At 41.1% G+C, this 25341-nt stretch overlaps 1 protein-coding gene across 1 annotated transcript in view; it reads left to right on the forward strand.

The window, feature by feature from the left end:
- ATRNL1 (attractin like 1) overlaps positions 1-25341 on the forward strand; it is a 981827-nt gene that overhangs the window by 686292 nt on the left and 270194 nt on the right. The window contains exon 27 of the mRNA XM_054982776.1: positions 3462-3569. Within this exon, the coding sequence (XP_054838751.1) occupies positions 3462-3569 (108 nt within the window). The remainder of the gene's footprint in view (positions 1-3461; positions 3570-25341) is intronic.

Raw genomic sequence — 25341 nt, forward strand, 5'->3', positions numbered from 1 at the left:
GTCTAGAAAAGTAAGAACTTGACAGTAGTTTTCTGACACTGTTATAAGCATCTTTACCGTAGTGACAATATTTAATTATACAATTACAAAGATGTACTGCGACAGTAGTAATATGTGTTAATTAACATCCAACAGAGACAGGATGTAGTTTCCATAAAATAAAGCAAATCTATAATTAACTGTTCTCCTCACTTCATTGGGATTTACTGAGATCTGAATGACTATTGGAAGTTCTGTATGACTGATGGTAGTTTGGCAAAATTCCTGCAAAGGCAAACATCATCCTGTAGTTATTGACATCAATAAGAACACATCTTTATTTTTTAGGTACCATGTAAAACTGTGTTAAACTTTTGGTATATCATGTGACTGTTCTGTTTGTGGGAGATCCCCTACCTCAAGCCTAAATTTAGGCATTCCATTTGACAAATGAGTTTTCTGAATACTTCTCTAAATACATAAATGGCCCAAGCTACTTTGTGCGTGACATGTGTGAGAGGTGCCCCAAGACCGCTACAACATCACAGAATATACTTATAATGCTTTAGTCCATGTTATTTGCCCCCAGGTCCTATGAAAAGATGCCTGGGTAGTGAGTTCTACAAAGAGAAGTGCATTTCTGTACTTCCTCTATTTCACCCCCTTTTCCCTTCTCTTTTTCATCTTGGCTAGTCATTCTCTCACAGCCCAACCTACCTCACAGAGTTGTTGTGAGGGTATAATGGAGGGACAACTATGTATGCCACCATCAGCTTTATGGAACAAGGGAGAGAGAAAAATGCTCTAAAAATGCACCACTTTCAGGAGGTGATTACCTTCCCAAGTAAGAATCAAGATTTGTTAAAAGAGCAAAGCATAAAGCGGGGGGTGGGAATAGCCTCAGTTTTTAATAATGCTTTAATACTGAAATACAGTTTTTAATTTTTTGACATATATGCTGTCATATTCAAACTGTTTATGACAGAGTGCTCTCACTGAAGTGATTGAGAGTATTTAAGTTGTAAAACAGTGACAAAATAGTTTTAAAAAGCTGCATAATTTCACACTAATATCTGAAATCAGGTTATGTGAGCTAATAATTCAGTAAAGGGTAAAATCTGTTTCTTAAGAAATCATATGAGTTCATTTGAATCATTTTTGAGTGCACTTGCTTATTGGCATATTTGGGAATAGATGTGAATCACCTCTAGTAATATTTCAAAGACCTCTTGAATGAGCTCATACAACTGCTTTTGAGCCAAGAAATATCACCGAGCACTTCTCGCAAAACAGTGGGTCATTCTAACACAGTAATTTCCATATTATGGTAAATTCACAACTTGCTTTCTTATCCTTTGTTTGTTGCAAGTAAACTTTGGCAGCTGATGATGATTGAAAACAAACTGCAATATATACCTGCCAGCTGAGTTTCCAATGATCCTAGATCCATCCCTGTGTCTGCGCAATGATGTCACAACACAGGCGCAGGAGTGCGTGGGCACTTCACAGCAGGCTGATTTGGGCCTCAAACGGGCCCAATTTGGCTCATTTGGGGCCCAAATTGGCCTGTGGTGAAGCGCAGGAGTGCTTTTGGGGCTGCATCACTCCTGGGAGTGATGTCATCATGCCTCCCCTGGGAGTGCACCTGGGAGGCCTGTTCCTATGCCTTCCTCTGCTGCCAGCCAGGTAAGTGGAGGTGGGGGGCAGAGGGTGAAAGTGGAGCATCCCCTGCCCCCACCAGGGGAATGGGATCCCTAAGTTTAATCCTCCAAAGTATGTGTATTACGTATTAGATTTCAGAATTTTTCTGCAAACCTGGGCCCTTTTAGGTTTGTAGAAAGGTCTGTCTTGTCTGTTCCTGGCTCCAGTCTCTGGATTTAAGTATTCACAGATTTAGCCACAGTGAGAATCAGATATATTGATGATATCCTTTGTTATTTCAAAAAGGGAGCTTAAAGAAGAGAATGACAGGGGGCTGCTGTGTTTACACTGAAAGGGCCATATCCTTTGAAGTACTTACAAAAAACAAGCTACAATACAAAACGATGAGCCCCTTTGCTGTCATTTTATGTTCACAGTGGCAAAAACGGGACTCTCTGGTGGAAGCTACTTTGAGAGGTTACAAATTGACCTTCCCAATGTCCAATACCCACCAAATTTGCAGGGGACATAGTCCTCACTGTCCTCTGAAGACCCCCAAGTTTCAGCGAGATTGCACCCCGGGAAAGGCATGATCCATGGGTCCTTCCCTTTGTTGTCATTTTCTGTTCCCTAATGGTTCATTTTCTAGTTTTTTCCTCTTACTTTGATGAAATCTTTATCAAACTTGGTTTGATAAGGTCTTTGTAAAAGATTGCAGTGAAAGCACCTTTGCATACTGTATGGATGGGAAGGTGCACCTTTTTTGTTAGATCACATCCACACGGGCACCATTTTCTCATCCTATGTCTCTTGCAGCTGCCATTTCCCTTGCTCTATTTGAGGACTTCGAGGTTTTTTTTTTTAATTGCTAGATTGTTATAACGACTTCTGAAGATCATCTTACTTTCCTTTGTATCCCCCTTCCAACATTATTTCTGTCCTCCTGGTTGTTCCCATATCCTCAACTGTATTCTTCCTACACATTGACCCACTTACCATTTGCGTGTCCCACATCATTAGATACATTTATCATTTATTAACTTCATTTATACCCCATCTGTCTTCTCAGTGGGGGCCCAAAGCACTACATCATTCTATTCTCTTTCATTTTATCCTCACAACAGCCCTGTGATGTAGGTGTGCTATAGTGATCTAGCAATAACCATTTTTAAAGAAATGCTCTTATGGTAGGAGAGTGGTGGCAATGGGGGGGGGCAGCAAGAAATGTGCAGGGGAAATTACTGTGTGTATGCTTGGTTGATGTTTTGAATGCCTCTTCATGGAAAATTGTCATAATGTGAAAGCTGACTTACTAGTGTTAAGGACTGGTAACATCTAAAGTATCTATGATGCAAATGTATCATGTTTGCAAAAATGGAATCCGAAGTAGTTGAAGACTGAGAGAAAGTGACACTGCTTGAGTAAAGTTAATTTTGAACTAAACTCAACTTATTCACTAAAGCTCAGCTGGAGCTGCTGATGAAACCACATCAGCCTTTAGGAAGAAGGAGCTAGTGAAGTAAAACCAAAGACAAACTGGAAGGCCAGTTCTTGCTCAGCTACTTCCTATTGGTTGCTTGCTATGTGCTGAATTGCCAGTAAAATGGACCCACAAACTTTCTAGGTTGGTGTATTGGTGTATTTCTAGGTTGGATTACATTTTTCTTCAAGGGAAAACCACATTGCTTTTCATAAGCTAACAAAATATGATATTTTGACCTTGAAACTCCTCTGAGAGTTAGGCACTACAGCCATTATCATTTGAGTAACTAAGGGAAAGACGATAAGAAGTGTTATGTTGTAAGACAGTTTGTTAAAACATAATTTTTTCTTTCCATCAGCAACTTATGCGGGAACGACAGCAGATGGCCAGCCGTCCCTTTGCTACTGTGGACGTAGCACTGGAAGTAGGAGCTGAGCAAACAGACTTTCTACGAGGACCATTAGAGGTAGGAACCGTGGGGCTCATGAGGGACCATTGCAATTTGCATATGTACATTACAAGTCTTGGCTGCATCTGCTCCTGAAACCAAGAAGAATCTGATTACCTGGAGCTGACAAGTCATAGCTACATATGTTCTGCCATTTCTGAATCTCATCGTTTCAGTCGTATGACATGAGCTGTAACAAAAGCCACTGGAGAGTCTATTAGCTTACGCTGGAGTGACAATCTGCTCACCTGGCAGCCCTTTCTTAGCAGATAAGAGCCGAAGGAGTCTGAGATGCATGTATTAAACAAGCCTCTTTTATTTAGTCCTCTGAGTGTACAGTGCCCCCTAGTTAATGGTTCACATCTATCTTAATTAACTGAGAATGCTCTTTAAAATGAGCTTTGCATTGTATTTCATAATTCTGGATTTATTTGTGAGTTTTGGAAAGTACTGTAGACATATGTTGTCATTTGTGACTAATGGCTACATTATGACAATTTTATTGTAAAGGCAGCACTCTGAAAGAGAAATTATAATATGCGAAGCAATGTAATATTATATTAGAATAGAGTAATAAGGCATGAAATAGATTCTGGGAAGAGTCACCTGAAAGTTAAAAAAAAAGCAAATTGATAATGGCTAATCTAACAATTACTGGTTTTACTCTCTTGTATTCATTCATTGCTTTACCTTTGTTTATAATATTTTTCCTGTGAACATTACTGCGCCTTTTTAGAGAATTCTCTGAAATTCTAAATTCACTTTCTTCATTTTCTGCTTTTCTTAGAGCTTTTCTCTTGATATTCTCAAAATGCTCTTTCCATGGAAATAATAGACAACTAAGGACTTTTCCTGATGAAATCATGTTTGGATACTGTACATATGCAAAGCACAGGCCCTTACAGAGACTGGGTAGTCTACTGTCCATGCTTCATATCCACATCTAAACGTTCTGTATTGTCTGCAAGTTAAGATCTGCCCCACAAGCCCTGCTCTCAGTACCCTGCCTTCAGAGGTGAGGTAGGTGGGAACCAGAGACAGGGCTTTTTTAGTAATGGCACCTCACTCATGGAATTTCCTTCCCCTTTAGACTTGGTTAGTGACTATGTGATTCTCTTTTTGGCACCAGGCCCAAAGGTTGCTGTCTATCCAGGCTTTTAACTAAGGAGTTGATAATTTAATACCATTTTAGTCTGAAAATGTTACCAGTGGTCTGTTTGTATGGTCTATGTTTTATGTTGGGCTGGATTTTTAATGCTGGATTTTAATTAATATCTTTTAATGTTTTGTTTTGATTATTCTGTAAGACACCTTGGGCAGGTTTGTGGAGATGTGGCATAAAAATGTTCTAAATAAATAAATGAGTTATTCCTCTTGAAGCAGTTGTTGGGAGAGGAAGACTACATCATCTTATCAATGGTATTGCAGTTTAAATCCTGGAGAAGCACACATTCCCCAAAGAGTAGTACTTTCAAAGAAAGGCATTTAGATCCCCTGTAGAGTTGCGGGTCCCCTAGTGGGGGTGGAGAATCCCCTGGTCTGAGTCTTCACTCCCTGCCAGCAGTCACCTGGCTGGTGGGGGGGGGGGCGGAGACATGGGAACGAACCTTCTGGGGTGCACTCTTGGTGTGGTACAGGCCCGGGGAGTGCTCCCGCACTTTGTGCCAGCTTCATTTGAGCCCCATGCAAAGTGTGGAAGCACTCCCAGGAGGTCACTCCCGGAAGTGATGTCTTTGCACCATGACAGGAGTGCACACATGCTTTGCATGCATGCAAGGACATTCAAGAAGTGATTGCCAGGTCCCTCCCCTCCCACTGGGAGGGTAAGAGGACCTGGCAACTCTAATTTCCTGCAATAGTCCCCACTGCACATTTATTGCATTATAAACTAATTGCTGGAATAGGATTCAAGGCTTGGTCTGATTGTTCATATTACAGCAGCCAAAGGATGGATTTGGTTGGTGCCTGGGTAGGAGGCCCCTCGGAAGCCCTGTATATGTGGCCTTAAGTCCCATGAAAGGAGGACATGATATAAATGTAATAAGTAAAATACCAGGCACCTAGTTGATACTCTATGACAGGCCCACATACTAAGTGCTTGCTTAATTACTTTTCTGTCCTTCTCATATATAGGGGCTAATAATATTTATTGCTGATATAATTTGAACATTGCCAATGCAAACCATTTTTTAAAAAATCCTTTTGCCAAGAAGCTGTGCTGCAGTGTGACTCAAAAGTGCAGCTGTTAGTGCCCCCATTATCATCTGCCTTGCAAATATTGCCTATCAGAGATACAAAGGGAGGCACTAAGCTACTCAGACTGAAGGCCCCACTGCTACATACAAAAATTTAATTGATATTGTGAAGTTTCAGTAATTTATCTAGAGAGCAATATTGTTATATTCTCTTTGGGTATGGAAGGGCTGAGTGGGTGGTGGGGCTTGGATTGTTTACATACAACTTATTTAATTAAACTTAAGAAGTAAACAGCGAAAGTTAATTGCTGCCATTTTCTATGACATGTTTTATTTAGAAACTAATGGATGTGGAAGCTGAAATATTTTAATTATATTTTAGAGGTTTTATTAGGGTCTCCCCCCACCCTTCTCCTATAAGCATATTCTGGTAATTGTTTTAGTGCTCATTGTTTGGATATATTCTGCCTAGCCTGATTAACATATACATGGGCTGGATACCATTCAATGTGTTCCACTAGAGGACTGCAATGTGTAGCAATAAGGTACATTGCACTGAATATTAAAAGAATTTGGTGTAGTGTATTGATTGGTCTGTGATATTTATTGCATAGAGTTCAGTACAAAGCAATATAGTAAAAACCACGTCTGCTCTTATTGTGACAGTTTTCTTTAGCACCGTAGTGAGTTGATTGGGGCTGATTTCGGTCAAACGTACATTAAAAGTAGGTTTATTTGTGGGCTGTCCTGCTTTTCTGTTACATCTTATTATCATTCTGTTATGGTGTGATTCACTAGAAACACTCTTCCAAACAATTGTCCCCAAAGCACACAATTCCTTTTAATGGGATTTTCAAGGAATGTTCAAGGAATGATTTATTCATTTGACAACTACAAACCTATATCTGCTTTTATTTTGTGATGGTTAAGAAGAATGGCACTTGTGTATGTGCCTAATAGGTATGTTACAGAGCTGACAGACTATATTTTGAATGAGCATGAAATTTTCTTATATTCCTTCCCAGTGGGTCATATTTGTATTAGCAATCAGGGCTCATGCCACTGAAGTAAAATTTCCCGTTATAAGAATAGCATACTTGCAAGTTTCTTTCACTGCAGCCCCTTTCTCCAATAACCTTCAATGATATTATATCCATACATATATCTTTATTGCTTCAGCACAGCCATAGCAAATAACAAGGAAATTACAAAATTATTAATACAAATTACTACATCATAAATTTAAACCAAAAATGACAAAACTCCATCAAGACCTTTAAATCCATAAAATCCATAAGATCATGTAATGTATTTAATACCACTAAAGGGAAATTATTAATACCTTCAAGTAAAATAAAACTTACTTCCATAGTCTTGACTGTATTTTGTTTACCGATGTTACAAACTTTGCCACTTGCATTGTAATCCATTTATCCTTATCTGCCAGCAACACCACCAATTTATCTTGCTCTGACCTCCCTGGCACTTGTTGCAGAATATTTGTAAGATATTTCTCCCGAATAGTTGCAGATCTCGGGCATTGAAACATAACATGGGGAATATCTTCAGATATTATATCCAATTTAATGGAAATTTGTATCATATATAAAGTGCGTGCTGCTCTTTATTGATATTGTAATAACTCTTATGCTTCCAATGGCATCATATTGGCCCATGGGGACTTTTGGGCAAAATGTAACATCAGGGTAAATATTGCCTATGGTGTTATAGGTCATTTGTAGGATTGTTAATAAAAATCTTGCACATTAATATTGCCCCTCATATATTACCTCTTGTCATGAGTTCCCTCAATGTGGATATTTTATCTGCATGATGATCTGGTTCAACATGAATACTTGTGGGGGTGCCAATATACACTCATTGTTTGCTTTTTGGTTACTTTGTTTTTGGTTACTGTGTTTACCATGATAACTGTACTTGAATTCTGTGACTGTCTTGTGGTGTATGTGTATGGAGAGCTGAAATTCTGGTGAAAAGGTTACAACAACAAAAAAAAGAATGTTAAAATAAAACATAGATAAATGGACAAATGATTTCACTTTAAAAACACCCATTTTCAAAAACTGAGACAGAAGAGACAAAGTGGTTGTAGTAGGTGGAAAAGAACATTCAGTGGTATATAATAGGGATGTAAAATGTTAAACTGTTAAACAAACTATAACTATTAGTCTAACCATAATATTATAAATGTTTGAACAAGATTGACACAATCACAACCGGGCCTCACTCCTTTCTGTACAGGCCATCCTTCTTGCTCTGGAAAGGCAGCTAGCAAATGTTGCATAACCTGCATTGCTAGAATGTGATGTGAGCTCCACAGCTCCACATTTGCTGGTACTGAGTAGAGATGGGCACGAACTGAAATACAAACCAAAATTCGTCACGAACTTGGCTGGTTCATGGTTCGTGAACTAGCGGTTCATCAGAGCCCATTTCTGATGAACCAGGATGAACTTTAGGCTGGGTCATTTGGTCCGTTTTTGGGTAATCACTGCATCACTGCCTGGTGCCGATCCATCAGTTTCCTAGGCAACCAGAGATGAACTTTCTGCAGTAGAAGTGTGCACCCAACCACTTTTCAGCTGATGGGAGGGGGATCTCCCATGAGCTGAAAAAAGCTCCCGTGTTTGAAAGGAGCAACAGTTCTCTTATGTGCAAGAAAAGTGTTTCTGCTTTCAAATGCCAGCTGGACCTTTAAAGCATTTCAGTATCTGTTCTGCTTCTCATGTTTGCAGAAGTTTGCTTATTCCCTGCTGGCTTTAAAAGCCAGGAAAGGGCTAAATGGCTGTTTTTCCCTTCCTCCTTTGGGGTATGCACACACTCTCTTTTTTCCTCCAAAGGCAAGAAAGTATAGCAACATTATAACATTGTAGCATTGCAACATTGTAACATTACTGCACTTTCCTCCTGGCTTTAAAAGCCAGGAAATAATAGTTGCTTTTCCTTCCTTCCAAGGCTTGTTTCAGGCTTTGCAAAGAGAAAAAAACAAGCATTTTGCACAGCCCTTTAGAAACAAAGTGGCAGGGAAGCAGCAGCTTAAAAAGGGAGTGTTGATAAATTGATGCACCACTGTCCGCTTCAAGGCAGTGACCACCCCCTTTCTCAGGGAGGCATTGACTTGACCCATTCTGCCAGCCTCCCCCACCCCAGCAGATTTAAGCAGCCAGGAGGGGCAAGAGACATACAAGCAGGTGGTAGGCCTCAAACTTCTAAGCCTCAAACTTCACATCCTCAAACTGGACAAGCAGAAAATTATCTCATACCTTATATGTCAAATCTCAGCTCCTTCTCACATGGCATTCTAATTGATTTTGGGGCCCTGGGCAAATGTCTAGGATGGGGCTCCAGAATCACTGCTACCCCCCATGCAGGGGCCAAACAAAGGGTGGTTCTCACTCTGTGTGAGGTGGGCAGGAATCACCACTGCTGCCAGAAGTCTGCTGCCTGAGTCCCAGATGGGGCAGGCATAACCAGCAGCTGGAGCTAGCTTTTCTTCTACTTTTCTTTCTTGGTGGGAAGGCTGTGAGCAATTGGTCCCCTCCCAATGTGGGAGCAGAGAAGCTGCCCCTCTTGCCCATTGGCATTCTCTCTCTCTCTCTCTCTCTCTCTCTCTCTCTCTCTCTTTCACTCACTCACACACACACACACATTTGTTAGCATCCTGATCTAATCAATCCATAGTGAGCTCTTCCTTGTGTACCATATTTCCTTGTATATGTTTAATGCATTTTTACATGTACTCTCACAAATCTCAGTGAGCCTCCTTCACTTCTTCAAAACTGTTCAAATAAATCCATTGACTTTTCCTGTTAATAAAAAACATTTCAGGAGACTGAAATAAAGTAAAGTTTAAGTGTCATCAAAGCATTAAAACCAGCACCTAAGCTTCACTGCAGCTGCCTCTCATTGTTTGGTAAGTGCTGCTAAGAATTCGCAGTGATTTTTGTAGAGTACAATAAGATCCAGCACTTGAGTTTTGTGCGTTCAGATAATTGAAGTTCACACTAACAAGCTCCTTTCCATTTTCCCTTGCCAATAAGGTGGCAGAAGTTTTTAACTCGCTGCGCAAACAAATACACTTTTTGTTAGTTTTTTTTCCCTTTGCTGGGCTTATTTTCTTGTTTAATTTAAATAATTTAATGAGCAATTTTAAAATCTGCAACACAAGCATACTTGATTATTTTGTACAAAATGAAACTGGTATGTGTGCTTGATCAGCATTACAGTTTCTTTACTCCTCTGATACCAAAAGATCTGCAGAATCAGATGGTATTCTTGTAACTTCTTCCCCACAGGTCATCTCATTGATCTGTTTTATACACCTTCTTTGCTCCCAGGTTCTTTCTTTTACAAAAAGGCTATGTTGGTTGCCAAATTAATAGTATGCAACTTCACTGAAAGTCACAATAACTTCTGGTGTAAAATATAATTGTGTCACTTTCCAAAAAAGTAATGGATACAATCTTTTTAATATTGCTGTTCTGCACCTTCCATTAAAATTAAGAGATACTGCACAGTTCAAATGCTTCATGTGTAAATGCATTGGGAAAGTCAAAGGGGCTATAGCTAGCAAAGACAAGAATCGCAAACTTATTAGCCAGTAGGAGACATTTACACCTGCATTAACAAACCATTCCAAAATTCAAATCTTAGAAAAGACAGCTTGATAAAGACAGCTACCATATTGTGAGAAGCAGGTGGCCCATACTCCCAGCAGCATAAAAAAATGAAAAGACAGTAGGGCAATTTACCTTGTTACAGAACCAGATTTCTATAACAAGCATGTATTTTAGATATTAAAAATACCCTCTACTTGAGGGCTTTTGACCTTGCCTTTTTTCAAATTTTTTTAAAGCAGAGAAGCAAGGATTTCCAGTCAGCTTTCATGTCAAATATCTTCCTTGGGTTATAAACATTTATCTCAGCCGTACTCATAGGCAGGATTTCTCCATCCAATATATACCATCTGTCTCCAGAGACACATTTGCATGGAGAATGTGTTGGCATTGAGGCATCCTCAGCTTCCCAGTGGTGATTTCCACACTTGCAGCTGCACATTTTTCATCCTCTGTGATCACAGGAATTTCATTTGAATAGCTGGGGTTTTATCGGCAGATAAGCTAGCACATTTTCATCTTCAGCAACTCTGAGGATAGAATTCCAGTTAAAATAATGAAAGCATCCAAGAACATCAGTAAAACATTAGAAACTCTTCGTTATGTCTAGCAATAAAAAAATCAGTAAAACCAGCATCAATAAAACAATCCATCGTATTACCTCATAGCCTACAACAAAAGACAGTAATCTAGCAAGAAGAAACACAGCACTGTTCACCCAACATAAAAAAATAAATGAGCCAAGGGCAAGGGGAAATATATGCATACACAGAAAAGTCTGCAAAGAAAAAAAAAAGTGTGAAAAAAATAGGTGTTTCATTTGGCACGTTAAACTCAACCATCTTACCACAGTCTTCTCCTCCATTTTCTCCTCATAACAACCCTGTGGGTTAGGTTAGATTAAGAAAGAGTGAGTAGACTGGCATATGATCACCCAGTAGCCTTCTGTGGCAGAATGATGGATTTAAACGTGAGTCTCACAGATCCTAACTCAACACACCAACACCTATGTTACACTGATCATTTTGTAGTGAAATAATTCTCAAAATTTGTCCAGCAAGGATGGCTTATGATCTTTTGAGCATTCTCAAATCCAAAATCGTTATAGATCTCCACCACCAGATGACTGCCTGAATGATTTATTTTGATATGCACAACACACATAATGTCACATTGTGGTGAAAACTGAGATCATTCCATTTCATCCTGTAATAATACTTCTGCTGTTGTTGTTATCTTTCAACAGTTGCTAATATCAGCAATAATAAGACCAAAACGCTGCAAGATTATCTTGCAGCATTGAATGTGGACCTGGCTTGAGTGACCGAGACATGGGTGAGGGAGGGCGAGACGGTCGCTTTGAAAGAACTAGCCCCCCCAGGTTATACGGTCCTCCACCAGTCCCAGACAAGTGGTCAGGGGGGAGGCGTGGCTTTGCTCATTCGGGAGTCTTTCTCCTTCAGACCACTCCCCACCCCAAAAATTACTGGCATTGATTGTGTGGGCCTAGTGTTGGACGCCGAGGAGAGGTTGGCAATATGCGTGGTGTACCGACCGCCTACTGCACCTGCATCTTCCCTGTCTGGTCTCTTGGAGGCGGTGGCCAGCTGGGCCTTGGAATTCCCGAAACTTTTGGTTCTCGGGGATTTCAACGTCCATGCTGACGACGATGCCTCCATGCAGGCCATTGACCTGGTGTCCTCCATGGCGGCCCTAGGACTCTCCCAGTTTGTTTTGGCTCCCACGCATCAAGCAGGTCACACGCTGGATTTGATTTTTGGGGCAGGGATGATGGTGGTCCTGGATGCCTATGATGCAGTGCCATGGTCAGATCACTTTGTTCTGAAGGCTCGTCTGAGCATGCCGCTCCTTTCCCGGGTGGGCGGTGAGCGGATTTACGCTCGCCCGCGGAGGCTTATGGATCCAATTGGTTTCCAGGCGGCTCTGCGGGATCCGATACCCCCTGGCAGTACGTTAGATGAGCTGGTGGATGATTGGCATGGCCGTCTTTCCGAAGCCATCGACGCTATTGCCCCCTGCCGTCCTCTCCGAGCCCGCAAACGGGTAGCTCCTTGGTTTACCGAGGAGCTTCGCCAGATGAAGCGGTCTCTGAGACGACTAGAGCGAGTGTGGAGGCGGGGGCGCGACGAAGAGGCAAGAACATCTTATAGGACGTTTATGAAAGCCTATGAGGTGGCAGTGAAAGCAGCAAAGAGGGATTTCTTTGCTGCTTCCATTGCATCCGCTAGCTCACGCCCGGCTCAATTATTTCAAACAGTTCGGTCCTTGGTCTCCCTCTCTCAGGGAGACCACCAAATTCTTAATTCAACTATTGGCTGCGAGGCTTTTGCGAACTATTTTGCGGGTAAAATCTTGTCCCTTCGCCGTGGCCTGCCACCCACTGTTGATACAGTAAGGGAACTGGAGACCCCTTGGCCGTCTTCTGGGTCCGTATTAGACCATTTCAGCCTGCTCTCTCAGGACAATGTTGACAGGATCCTGCAGGGGATGAGGCCAACCACCTGTCCTCTGGACCCCTGCCCATCCTGGCTGGTGAAGGCCAGCTCGGAGGGGCTACGGGACCATCTGGAGGCCATTGTTAACATCTCCCTGAGCTCTGGGTTTTTTCCAGGAGTGTTAAAGGAGGCGGTAGTGCGGCCCCTCCTGAAAAAACCATCTTTGGACCCCACCGACCCGTCCAGTTACCACCCAGTGTCGAACCTCCCGTTCCTGGGCAAGGTGATTGAGCGGGCGGTGGCGGTACAACTGCAGGAATTCCTGAATGATGCTCTAGTCCTGGACCCATTCCAGTCTGGCTTCCGTCCTGGCCATGGGACGGAGACAGCCTTGGTTGCCCTCACAGACGACCTTCGCAGGCATCTGGATCGAGGCGGGTCAGCGCTGCTTGTGTTACTTGATCTCACAGCAGCGTTTGACACGGTTGACTATGATTTGTTGGCCAGCCGCCTTGCCGACGTGGGGATTAGGGGGACAGTCTTACAGTGGCTGGTCTCCTTTCTCCAGGGTCGGGGACAGAGGGTGGTGCTCAGGGAAGATCTATCGGCCCGTCACCCTTTGGTGTGCGGGGTTCCCCAAGGGGCGATACTCTCCCCAATGTTATTTAACATCTATATGCGCCCCCCTCGCCCAGTTGGTGCGGAGGTTTGGGCTGGGTTGTCATCAATACGCGGATGACATCCAACTTTTTCTGTTGATGGACGGCCGGCCAGACACGGCCCCAGACAATCTGGCCAGAGCTTTGGAGGCTGTGACGGCATGGTTGAAACAGCGCAGGCTGAAATTGAACCCAGTGAAGACGGAGGTCCTGCAGCTGGGACGGGGGCTGCCAGATGTTGGGATCCAGCTCCCTGCCCTGGATGGGACACCACTGGCAACTTTGCCAGTGGTAAAGAGTCTGGGTGTGTTCCTGGATGCCTCCCTATCGATGGAGGCCCAGGTCACGGTGGTTGCCAAGTCTGCATTTTTCCATCTTCGTCAGATCAGGCAACTTGCCCCCTACCTGACGCCCCAGGACCTGGCTACAGTGATCCATGCAACGGTCACCTCCAGGCTAGATTACTGTAACTCACTCTATGCTGGGCTACCCCTGGGCCTGATCCGGAAACTACAACTGGTCCAGAATGCGGCAGCACGGGTCCTGACTGGTATACCTTACCAGTCACACATCACACCTGTCCTGCGCCAGCTGCACTGGCTTCCAGTTGAATTCCGAATCAGGTTCAAAGTGTTGGTTCTTACCTTTAAAGCCCTGAGTGGGTTGGGACCGGCATATCTTCGGGACCATCTCTCCCTGTACGTTCCCCGGAGATCGCTCCGATCAGCGAATAAATATTTACTTGTGGTCCCCAGCCCTAAGGAAGCCCGCCTTGCTTCAACCAGGGCCAGGGCTTTTTCAGTCCTGGCCCCAGCCTGGTGGAACGCTCTGTCAATGGAAACCCGGGCCCAGCGGGACATATTATCGTTCCGCCGGGCCTGTAAGACAGAGCTGTTCCGCCAGGCGTTTGGTGATTGAAGGGGGCGGTGCCATGTCGGCCTCCCACCTTTGGGGTGGGGAAGGTTCTCCCCACCACTGCACCTTGTTAATTTGTTTTATTATTTGTATATTGATTTTAGTTTTTGTTTTTATCAATTTTAACTGTTCACCGCCCAGAGCCCCTGGGATGGGCGGTATATAAATTGAATAAATAAATAAATAAATAAATAAATAAATTACTGTGGTAGTTTGAGGTGGGTAGCTGTGTTGGTCTGCAGTAGAGATGGGCATGAACAGAAAAAAACCTGAACATGATGTTCGTTATTCATTGCCATGCACAAACAGGGACTCATGAACAACCATGAACATGGCCCTGTTCATGAACATGTTCATGGTTGGCTGTTCGTGGGGGCCAGTAGGCTCTCCTCCAGCCATCATCCAAGTCAAGATCCCTACTGCACCACTCCCAGAAACCTGACCTGAGCAGGCAGCAGGAAAGGTACCAATAATAAATAATAGCTTGGTCCCAGAGCCTGGCTGCAGCCCTGGAACTTGAAGGGGTAGATCCCCTTCTCCACCACACACAAAGAAAATTCAAGCTCCAATGCGCTCTCTCTATCAAAATGGGAACAGCAACTGTCTCTCCACTGTCTGCAAAGTCAGAGCTGGGAGCCCCCCTCCCCCCCGGTCTTTGCTCCCTTGTTGTAGCAAATGTGGAGCTCCACACTTGAAAGGAAGACCTGCCTATCAAGCTAAATTGGGCTTCGATTGGGGTTTCCAGGGCAACAGCAGGAGTTCAGGCAGAGTTCAGACAATCCCTACCTAAATTGCCAAAGGAATTGATTGCAGGTGCCAGACTGTCTGGCTTGACGAACAGCAACGAACAAGGCTTGCAACGACCACTTGTTCATTTAGAATGGGGCCTCACAAACAGCTTGTTCGCGAACAGCAGATTGGCCTGTTAGTGGCTTTTTTTTGTTTGTTTGTATTGCTGTTCGTGCCCATCTCTACTCTGCAGTAGAAGAGCAAGATGCAAGTCCGGTAGCACCTTAAAGACGAACAAGATTTTCAGGGTTTAAGCTTTCAATTGTCAAAGCTCTCTTGGTATCATCTGAGGAAAGAATCTGACAAAGAGAGCGTAGATTCTGGAAAGCATATACCCTGAAAATCTTGTTGGTCTTTAAGGCACTATTACACTTGAATCATGCTATACTGCTATTGTATTTACTCTCCAAAGTTCATCTACTGAAATCCTATTCTTTCTTTTTATATCATTTCTTGCAGTTCTATTTAATCCTTCCACTATGTAGTCTAATACTGTTTTCACTATGGTCTCATAGCCATGTGCCTTTCTTGCCCCAGGAAACTGAAGGTTGTATCAGCCCATTTTCTGTCATTTCTCTTTTATTGTTCTCTGAATTCATTTCCAAATAGCTTCTCTACCTTTCTGCATCTTCACTGGTTTGCTCTATACTTTGACCTCAAAACATTCAATATCAACCTATCCACACACACACGCACCCCACACACATCGTTTCATTCAGTATGTTTTTCTCTTGCTTGTCATAACTCTGTGTAGCTGGAAATTGCCCTTCCACTCATGCTGCCTCATTTATCTGGAAAACGTTTTGTCTCTCAGGCTATTGAATCTCTTCATTTGAGATATTGCTTCAAGACCTTTCTTTTTTTCTTTAGCTAATGCCAGGTTTTTTCTGAAAAACATTTTGTGATACCTGGATGAAGAATGTTATTTTCAGAAAAGATATTCTGTAGTTCTTTTATTGAGGCATCATGCTTGCCTCAAAGGAAAACAGAATTTTGGCTTATCCCCAGCAATGATTTCTTTCCTCCTGTACATTTAATATATGCAGAAAACAACTTGCAAAACTTTTTTCTTGTAGGATTGAGAGTTTGACATTATTTCTGTCTGGATTACTTCTGTAATGACATTAGCTTTGCAGATATCAAATGAATCCCAGTAACTGTCATTGGCCCTCTTGGTGTTGTTGGGTGTATATTTATTGATTTTTTTAAAAAAAAAATTAAGTGTTTTAAATTTAAATTGTTTTAAATTGTTTTAAAACTTTTAATATATTAATGTTTGCTACCTTTGGTATCCTACTTGGATAGAAAGGTCGCATACAAATGCTTTAAATAAATCTCCACCAATATTTTTGGCTTAACTCCCTGATTTTATAACTAGACACATACATTCAAAGGCTGAATGACCTGATCCAGATACTGTGCATGCTTGTCATAAAGTTATGATGCCTTGTAAGTTGTTTAGCTTTTCAGATTATTACACAATGGGAACACAGTGAAATCCCTCACCTGAAAATGAGTCAGAAATCTTCGATTTTCAAATGTGGCTTTGCTTCTTCAACACACACCTTTGGTTGCCTACAACACTACAAGTGTGCTTTTGTTTAAAATTTATTGTGCCTCAGAAGCATTCCATGTTTGTCTAGAATTCATGTAAACTTTGAGAAAAGAACTTAAGTTTGCAGCAGTTGTAATCATATGTTTTTAAAAAACCACTTCCATCCGGCTTGTACAGACAATGCATGGAGGCTGTTCCCAGCTGCATAATAAATGAAACAGAAATACATTGAAGGATTTAGCAATCTACCCTCACTTTCTGCCTGTTCACACTGGTTCTTTGTAAGCTTTCTGTTAGCTGCTGTCAAACTGGTAGAAAGCACCATCAGGTTGTAGGTGAATTAAGTTGACTCTGTAGGGTTTTCAAGGCAAGAGATGTTCAGAGGCAGTTTACCATTATGCTTCTACATAATGACCCTGGACTTCCTTGGTGGTCTTCCATCCAAGTACTAATCAGGGCCAACCCTGCTTAGCTTTGGAGGTCTTAAAAGACTGGGCTATCCTGTGCCATCCACGTTAGGGTGCTCTCAAACTGTGGCCCAATAATTCCCGCCCCCAACACACATACACACCCATCTGGACTTGAAAACTGTAAGAGGTGATATAATATGCTTCTTCCCACAAGACCGAAGGTGCCTGATACCAACTCTGTCCTGTGCTGCAGCACAGAAGAAAGACTTACAGAGAATGATGGCAACTCCCCCTGCCCCACGTAGTTATCAATGGAGGACCACTGGTTGAAGCTATTTGTGACAGACAAACATGATCTGCATCATCCAACTAGGTCATGCATGCCAGACCAGTCTTATCATTTGCAAACACACCATCTAACAAAGAGATTTTGTTCTTCGGCAGTCTGGCTTTACCCAGCATCAAGTTCAAAGCGAAGGGAACTTGAGAATACTTCTAACCTCAAACTTGATGATGAGACAGAGGTGAAAAAAAGCAGCAAGCACCAAATGTCTCTTTATTCTTCTTCCATAAATGTCACTCCGCCCAAAGCCGTACTTCCCAAGTCCATGCAGCGCTGTGATATTAACAAAGACCCAGATTAAGAACTGCAGCTGTATAACACCCGTCTCCAAGGAATGGCCGCTCCCAAACTACCTTCCTAAAGCATCTTCTTAGCATAATCCTCTCCCACTAGCATCAGAAGTGCTTGTTGGAAAGGTGTGCTAGAGAGTCTAATTCCTCTGAATTAGCAGCAGTACCACAGTATGGAAGCAAGCCAGCTGATAGCTGGTCCTCTCCCCCAGTTCAGGACAAATTACATTCCTCTTGCTGTTTACAAGGCAGAGTGAAGTTCTCATTCCCACAGCCAATGTTCTTGGCCAAGTAATCAGGCACTCAGTAGCCCTGCTGATCAAGTGGAGATTGATGGTTTTCCCAAATCAAACTGGGAAAGGGGGTGAATCTTAACTCTAATATTTCTATCTCTATGCTCATTCCTGCATGAGAGGCCTACACTGAACCTGAAAGGCATCTCTCACTGATGGTAGTGAAATCAATAGTTATCTATACCTGCACATTCTCCTTAACCATCTACATTCCCCGTACTTTTATTTTTGAGGAAGAATGCAGTAGACAGCTTTGTGGTGCGCCGCCAATTGAAGCAGTGACCCTGTGTCCTTAGTTCCTCTGCCTCCCCTAAAATTCTCTCTAGGGAGGCTCTGGTAGTAGATGTTGCATGAGGACGCCTCCCCTACCCCTACTGGGTAGTGAATATCCAAACCAGAAGGAGATCCACTGGTTATTTGAAAGCAGGATCTTCTCTTACTGTAAAAGATTACTCTTCCTTTGACCAGGCCTGGTCAGGAGTGGGGAAAGGAATATGTGTGTTGATGTGTACCTACTCCCAATCTCCCCCTAAGAAAAATTCTGGCGAGAAAGTAATATATGAACAGGCCCTGGAGATTGCTGAACAGCAAATGGCTTCAGGATGGTTTGCTCAAAGCAGGATTGTTTTAATGGTTATATGAATCTTTTATGAGCAGACTTCTGTGCATGCAGTTGAAGGTGTAAAAAGATCAAGTTTAATATTTTTAAATTTCCAAATGATCTTGGTGTCTTGAACACACTCTGCTTAATCTTATTTCTATAAAACTCACTGGGATGGAAATAACAAAATTTAACTGAATGAGATTTCATGGTCCACTGGAATAAACATAACAGTAAGTTTGGCTGACTGGTTAAGTGTAGGTGTTTCAACATAGTTTTACATAGTAAGGGTACAATTTACTAATTAATATATTTGAATATGAACATTTGTATAAAAGCTCGCTTTTGTCAAGCACAATAAAATTTCTTCTGTGTATATGTAAACTTTACAAGAAAATGATGTTGTAGATGTCTAAGTTCTCCACAATTAATACAATGAATATCGCTAACCTCATATTTTATTAAGCAGGTACATTTTTAGTCACTATAAATCAAAATAGTTTACTTTTCATCTCAGGGCTAAGATTTTGCAAATGACAAGTGTGTGTTTTATTTTTAAATAACATAGTAATTGAATTCCCCATTAGTGGGCTGGGAACTGGGATTCATAAATTAACAGCAGGAAATTAAATAAAATGATGGCCAATGAAATAAAATTCAATTGCTAATTTCAGTTTGGTAGCCATTGAGTTGAATATTTCTTGAGCTGCATTATATCTTAGATGGAATACTGTCTTGCATTCAGAATGCCAATGAAATGATCATTTTGGACATGACTTATTTGTCCCTCTCATCACTTGGGATAGTAGCTGCTACTCTATGCTCTTCTTTGTATACATTGGATTACTATTTTTCATATGTTCTTTCCTTGGAGCTTCCTATGAGCAACTGTCTGTACTGAGGCCATAATGGAAACAAGTAATTCTTATATTGCTCCTGGTTGTTTAGTGATTTTGGACCAATAGGTGATAAATTGGCCTGTTTATAATTCTTAACAGCTTCTAGACTGTGAGCAAATAAGGTTTGGGCATGTTGTCTAAGCACAAGGACCAGCTCAATGCTACGACACAAAGTGTGATATGATGTAGTCAGCTGATGCTCCTGTTGCATGGGTTGGCTGTGCGTGCCAAACAGTAGCTACCATTGCTATGTTCAGCACAATGGCAGTATGCCAAGCCATGGATAAAGTTTCGCCAATATAGAACACATCAGCACAATTAACTAATTTTTATTACAAGGCCTAAAATGGACAGAGGGCCTCCAATACTTTCCCTCTTTCTTTCTGTATCTCTTAACTTGGCAGGAAGTCTTGAACTGCAAGCAGAAATGAAAGAAAGCTCTCTTCTATATAAATGTAGTTGCAGGGAAGACTGTCTGCAGTGATTGGTGGGGGAAAGGCCTCCGCATATATGCAACCTAAGGAACAAGGAATCCAGAAAGAAGGATGCTGGAGCAAGGTTGCCATCTGATTTTTCTGGAAAGGCTTCTTTGCCTTTTGATTTTGCATGACAAGCAGCAATATAATAGGTGCAGCTTTCCCCAGTTTAGAGGAGCAGGGGTGAGAAAGTTGCAGCTCTTCTTTTTCTGCCACTCATGTAGTTTTAAAGACATAGTGGTCCTACCAAGGACAAGATGGTAACTGTAGGCTGGATAAAGGGGTGGTATGGGCTATAGATTGAAAACCCAGAGCCTGCAGAAGCATCTTGAAGAAAAGAAGGGCTGAAGAAACCAAGAAGGTAAGAAAAGGATGTGCAAAGAAACCTCACAGGGCCCAGAGTTAAGAGGATATGTTCTCTTAACAAAGAGAGCATGGAGAGGTAAAAAGACTTCTGAGGAGGCAAAGAACCAGTGATCTGAGACTCAGGGGGGAGGTAGAGCTGAAGTAGCAAGGAGGGTAAAGAGAAAAGCTGGTGTTGAGACAAAGGCTCAGATGTGGTCTAGCAAGCAACAGAGGAGGTGAGCTGACGGCATGAAGCAAGTGGACATGAGAAGGTGGAAGACCTTAGTTAGGAAGCCAGTACTGGACTACACACTCCTCCCCTGCCTGTCCACATCTTGTACCATCAAGGTTACATAGAAGGAAGAATTCTACTCATTGTGACTTGTTGAATCATTGCAGCACTGTGGTAAATCTTTAAACTAATGCAATTCTTCCCTTGTACGCAGATAATATGAAACAAGTCAATTTCACCTTTTCTTCAGTGCAATTTCCTTGTCAGAGATCTTGTTTTACTTCAGTTTCAATTTTCTGAATTTCTTTGAACACAACAAAATGTTTTAATAGTTGCAGTTTAGAAAATAAAAGTATATTTTAGCTATAAAATAAAAGCATGCTTTCCCCCTCAACATTCCTAATTCTCATTTTCAAAGTAGTATTCAAGTGGAAGCACTAATTTGCTGTTAACACTTTGAAAGTGTCTTCAGAAATCTGGTGGAGGCTCCCTTCTCTCCAGATCTGCCTGTGTGGCAGGGCTTATAAGAAGGCTGATCCTTCTTAACCATTGCTTTCCGTTCCTTAGATCCAGTACCTGGGGTCCATAACCTCTGAGCTCACTTTAACTGTGTACTTGTTCACATGCCAAGTGGGGTTAAAATAAGGTCAAACTGCAGCAAAGCTTCATTTTAGCTGTTAGCTCCTGTAGGAACAGCATCTTAAGTAATTTTTTTGTGTAAACTCTGGAGTAAAATTATCTTTTGAATTACTGAAAAGTGTAGTGGTAATTGGTTAAGTAACCTTGACATATATCAGCTTACTAAGGGCATTTATTGTTGTAGACATATTACATCAATTTACCAGATTTTAAAAAAAAAATATGGTCACATGAACTCAGCATTGGTAACAACAAAAATATTATTGCACGTCTTTTTTAATTTGTTATATTTCCTGTGCCAAACGTTGAAATGATCTCTTTTTAATATATATAAGCATTCTCCCAAGAAAGAGTATCTTTGTGTGCTAATGTGTAAATTGTTGATTTATACAAAGATTACATTCTCTTAAGTTTGAGAAAAGTTATTCTGCCCCAGAGGATTTATCTTATGTGACTGATTCTGTATTTGCTTCAGAGACAACCGGCTTGAATCCTGTTTCTCTCTTGTGGCTTTTTCTCAAGCTGAGAAGACAGGACCATCAGATCAGAAATTATAGTACTCCTGTGAGTCAGCACAACAGAAAGAAAAAAGAACATGTTTAGCAACACAGGAATGCTGCATTGTGCTTCAGCATTACTGGCATAAAACACAGTGTGTTTGCTGGTTGTTTTTTAAATTTTGTATGATTGTATAATAGAAATGTGATTCCCTACCTATACTCTGAAGTGGCCTATCCCATTCTGCCACTTCATTCTACAGTGTGTGTGCTAGGCTTTTGGCTATTGTGTACATTGACACAATCTTTTGTACCTAATGCATGGTAATAAATATAATGTTGAACTTGTCATTCCATGCGGCAGAATGGACTATATCCCTTGTAAAGGGCCTTGCTGCAGCTCTGACAGTTTAAGCTATTCTGTGTGCCATTGCACTAATATATAACTTATTGTATTGAGGAATCCATGAGTATTACACAGTAAAGTAAGAAATAAATGACACTGGACTTGATGGGACTTAATGCATTAAGATCACCTTTTCATCTTAATCAAAATTGCTGTGGTTTTACTTACAGAAGAGTAATAATAACAGTGTAAATGTGCACTGTAGAAGCAGTACAAAAGATACGTTCTTTACCAATGAAAGTCCATTTTGTGTTTCATTCTTATTGATAAAGTTACTAAGCAGTGTTGCTATTGCAGAGCTAATGCAACTTTTTCAGTAGGAAATATCAGTGGATTGTGTAAATGCAGATAATAGCCACACAGAGAGACTTGCTATTGTCGCATTAGAAAATTCACTTTTGCCAACATAACAAAGACCTTATAAGCTATTTGAAATCTGAGAGACATGAGGAATGATACCCAGTTGCCTGCTGCTGTCTAAAAAACTGCAGTAATTGGGAAAGTAACCTTGACATATTTCAGTTGAGGTCTGGGTACCCTCAGTTTATTATATTTCAGACAGTATCCATTAACAGAGATGTAGTGCCAAATTAACTCTAATGTTGCAATCTTCACAAGACATTCTATAGCTAGCAATAACGTTAACATGACACTCTTAAAATAAGAATTTCAATTATGAGCCAGATGAAGCTGTGGAAAAAAATCTGACAGTTTTAATGAGTAGTAGGAGTTAGCATTCACTTTGATAAAGATCTGGATTATCATAGATATGGCAGCAAACCAAGGAGCAATATGCAGCTATTTCCTGTTGTCCACAAATAAGGATAAATAGGAGTTTCAAGTTCACGTATGTAGAGTAGCAATCTGATTTTTGTGTTCTTAATCTTAAAAAGCTAAGGAATATGTCATACTTTTTGGAAAGTCCCCTTTATTATTTTTTGAATTATCATCGTTTTTTAGGTAGCTGTAGTCACTATAGAAGCTGAAGTGTCATCTCTCTATTTTCTTCCTCATAGTTATCATCTTGTTCTGGATAACTCTGATCAGGCTTAATTCAGATATAGGCATGCACTTAAGAAGCCCTGAATGTCTAGTTAGTTCCTATATCAATTCTTTCAATTCCTAGCGAAGTACACCACTGATAACTTTCTAGGTTCACTATAGGGTTTTGTGCACAGGTAATACAATTATGGAATATCTGCTTCCATTCCAAGCCTTTATAAATAAAAGATAATTATTTAGCAAATATCAACTCAATCAACATAAAATCATACCATCCATTATAACTGGTGTTCAAGGAGAGCAATTACATGAGTCCAAAAATGTATCTTACCTGAAGGTAAAAGGTCACAGGCAAAGAGCCTCTTCTAAGAGGAAGCTCCTCCTGATCACTTCAGTTTGTCATTTTTATAGGGTTTCAGAACCATCTCCTTACAATAGCTGTCTGTTCCACTTCAAAGGGACCCATAGTCTTGTCTAATTTATAACTTCAAGGACCAGACAAAATTATTCTTATTTAAAACATCGTCTTAAAACATATATAAATAGTAAGTTAATTCTTTCTACCTCTTTATCTTAACCAAGTATATAAAATAAGTGATTACATATTTCTCATACAAATGAATATCTTTTGGCCCATACATCAGTCCTGAAGTAAAATCGCCTGCTTCCATGAAGTTAGACATTCCTGCCCATCTCAGACACTGTCTGCACTTGGGCCTAAGACATTGTATATAGTGATACAAGTTAGGTGACTCTTCTGATCTACATGAAGCCATACAACTGTGTTACTTCATTGTTTCATGCTTAAAAATGGAGAGGGATTAGGAAGATGATCAGATTGCCATTTGACTGGTGAAAGAAAAGGAGAAATGGTTCAGTGTCTAGGAATATTTCCAAATAAGGTAAAAGAGAGGAGATGCACAGGTGATCTAACACTGAACACTGGATTACAAGCATATCTGTCCAGGAGCAGCGATTTTTTTTTAAAGCTATTATATAACTAAAAGATGGAGACAATTAAAGTGAATGGTGTGTCCCTCTTAAAGTAGGCTGCCAGCCTCCCTAACACTAATCATTCTTCCTCCAACATGCCCAATGTACTTAAAGCTTTAATCTCCATATATCTGGATCAGTCCTATAAAATGAGCACGCACGGTGAGTCAGTTCCTAGATATAAGGAAGCTCATTGAAAATGAATTGATCTGAAGCAAGCCAAACTTGCTTGCTTCAGGGAAAGGTTACTGGATCAGAAACTGCATGAGAGATGAAAACTTTTTTAGAAAATGACAAAAACAAGGGGAAAACCCCAGATTTTGTCCAAGTGTTGTTTCAAGCATTGCCAGAGAGAAGTGGTGATATTTTCTCCTTTAGCTTGAGCAAATAGATTTTAAAAAGACAAAACTTATCTTCTTAGCCGTCCTTTTCCCTTCCCATTAGCTGTCACCAATGATACTTTTATCTTTATGCAGCATGAAACTTCAGAGATTTTTCTTGACACCTCCCTTTTCTTCTCCTCACCTTCTAGTTCTGCCATTTTTTTCAGTATCTCCCAAGGTAGACTTGCTATGAACTTCATAACAAAAATGTCTTGCTGTAAATAAAGCAAACAGATGAGCAAACATGCAAAATTATTTCCTTTTTATGTTGCCTTGATGTGCCCTGCTGAAGTCTGTGTCAAGCAGCTTTGCACATTCATCGTAGCCACTTGCATCTTGCATCATTGCATCTTGCAGCCATAGGCCGGGATCATTTGGGTCATTAAATTGACCAACTTGTATAGTACAGAGAATCACTTGCAGTCCATTCTCTCTTTATGCCTGTGAGATCAGATGCATCCTTCAAATGACTGGAATGGGATCAAATGCATTGTGTGCTTTTTGTACTGTGCCAGCAGCATCTGTTCAAGAAATGTTCCAAAAAGAATTGATTGCAAGTTTAACTTTGTTCACAGACAGACACTAAAGACACACAGAACTGCTAAAATAGTAAGTTTCAGCTACAAATCTCATTTTTTTTTACTATGTGTCTTTTAAAATTGGAGGTGGACACATCATATGCCGGGGGGCGGGGGGCGGGTAGCTGCTTTGCAAAAGCTACCTAATTGTAGAAGAAGGCAGTGTAATCATACAGAGAGACACCTATAAGTTCATT

The sequence above is a fragment of the Eublepharis macularius genome, chromosome 6 (assembly GCF_028583425.1).
Source record: "Eublepharis macularius isolate TG4126 chromosome 6, MPM_Emac_v1.0, whole genome shotgun sequence".
In the NCBI taxonomy this organism is placed as follows: Eukaryota; Metazoa; Chordata; class Lepidosauria; order Squamata; family Eublepharidae; genus Eublepharis; species Eublepharis macularius.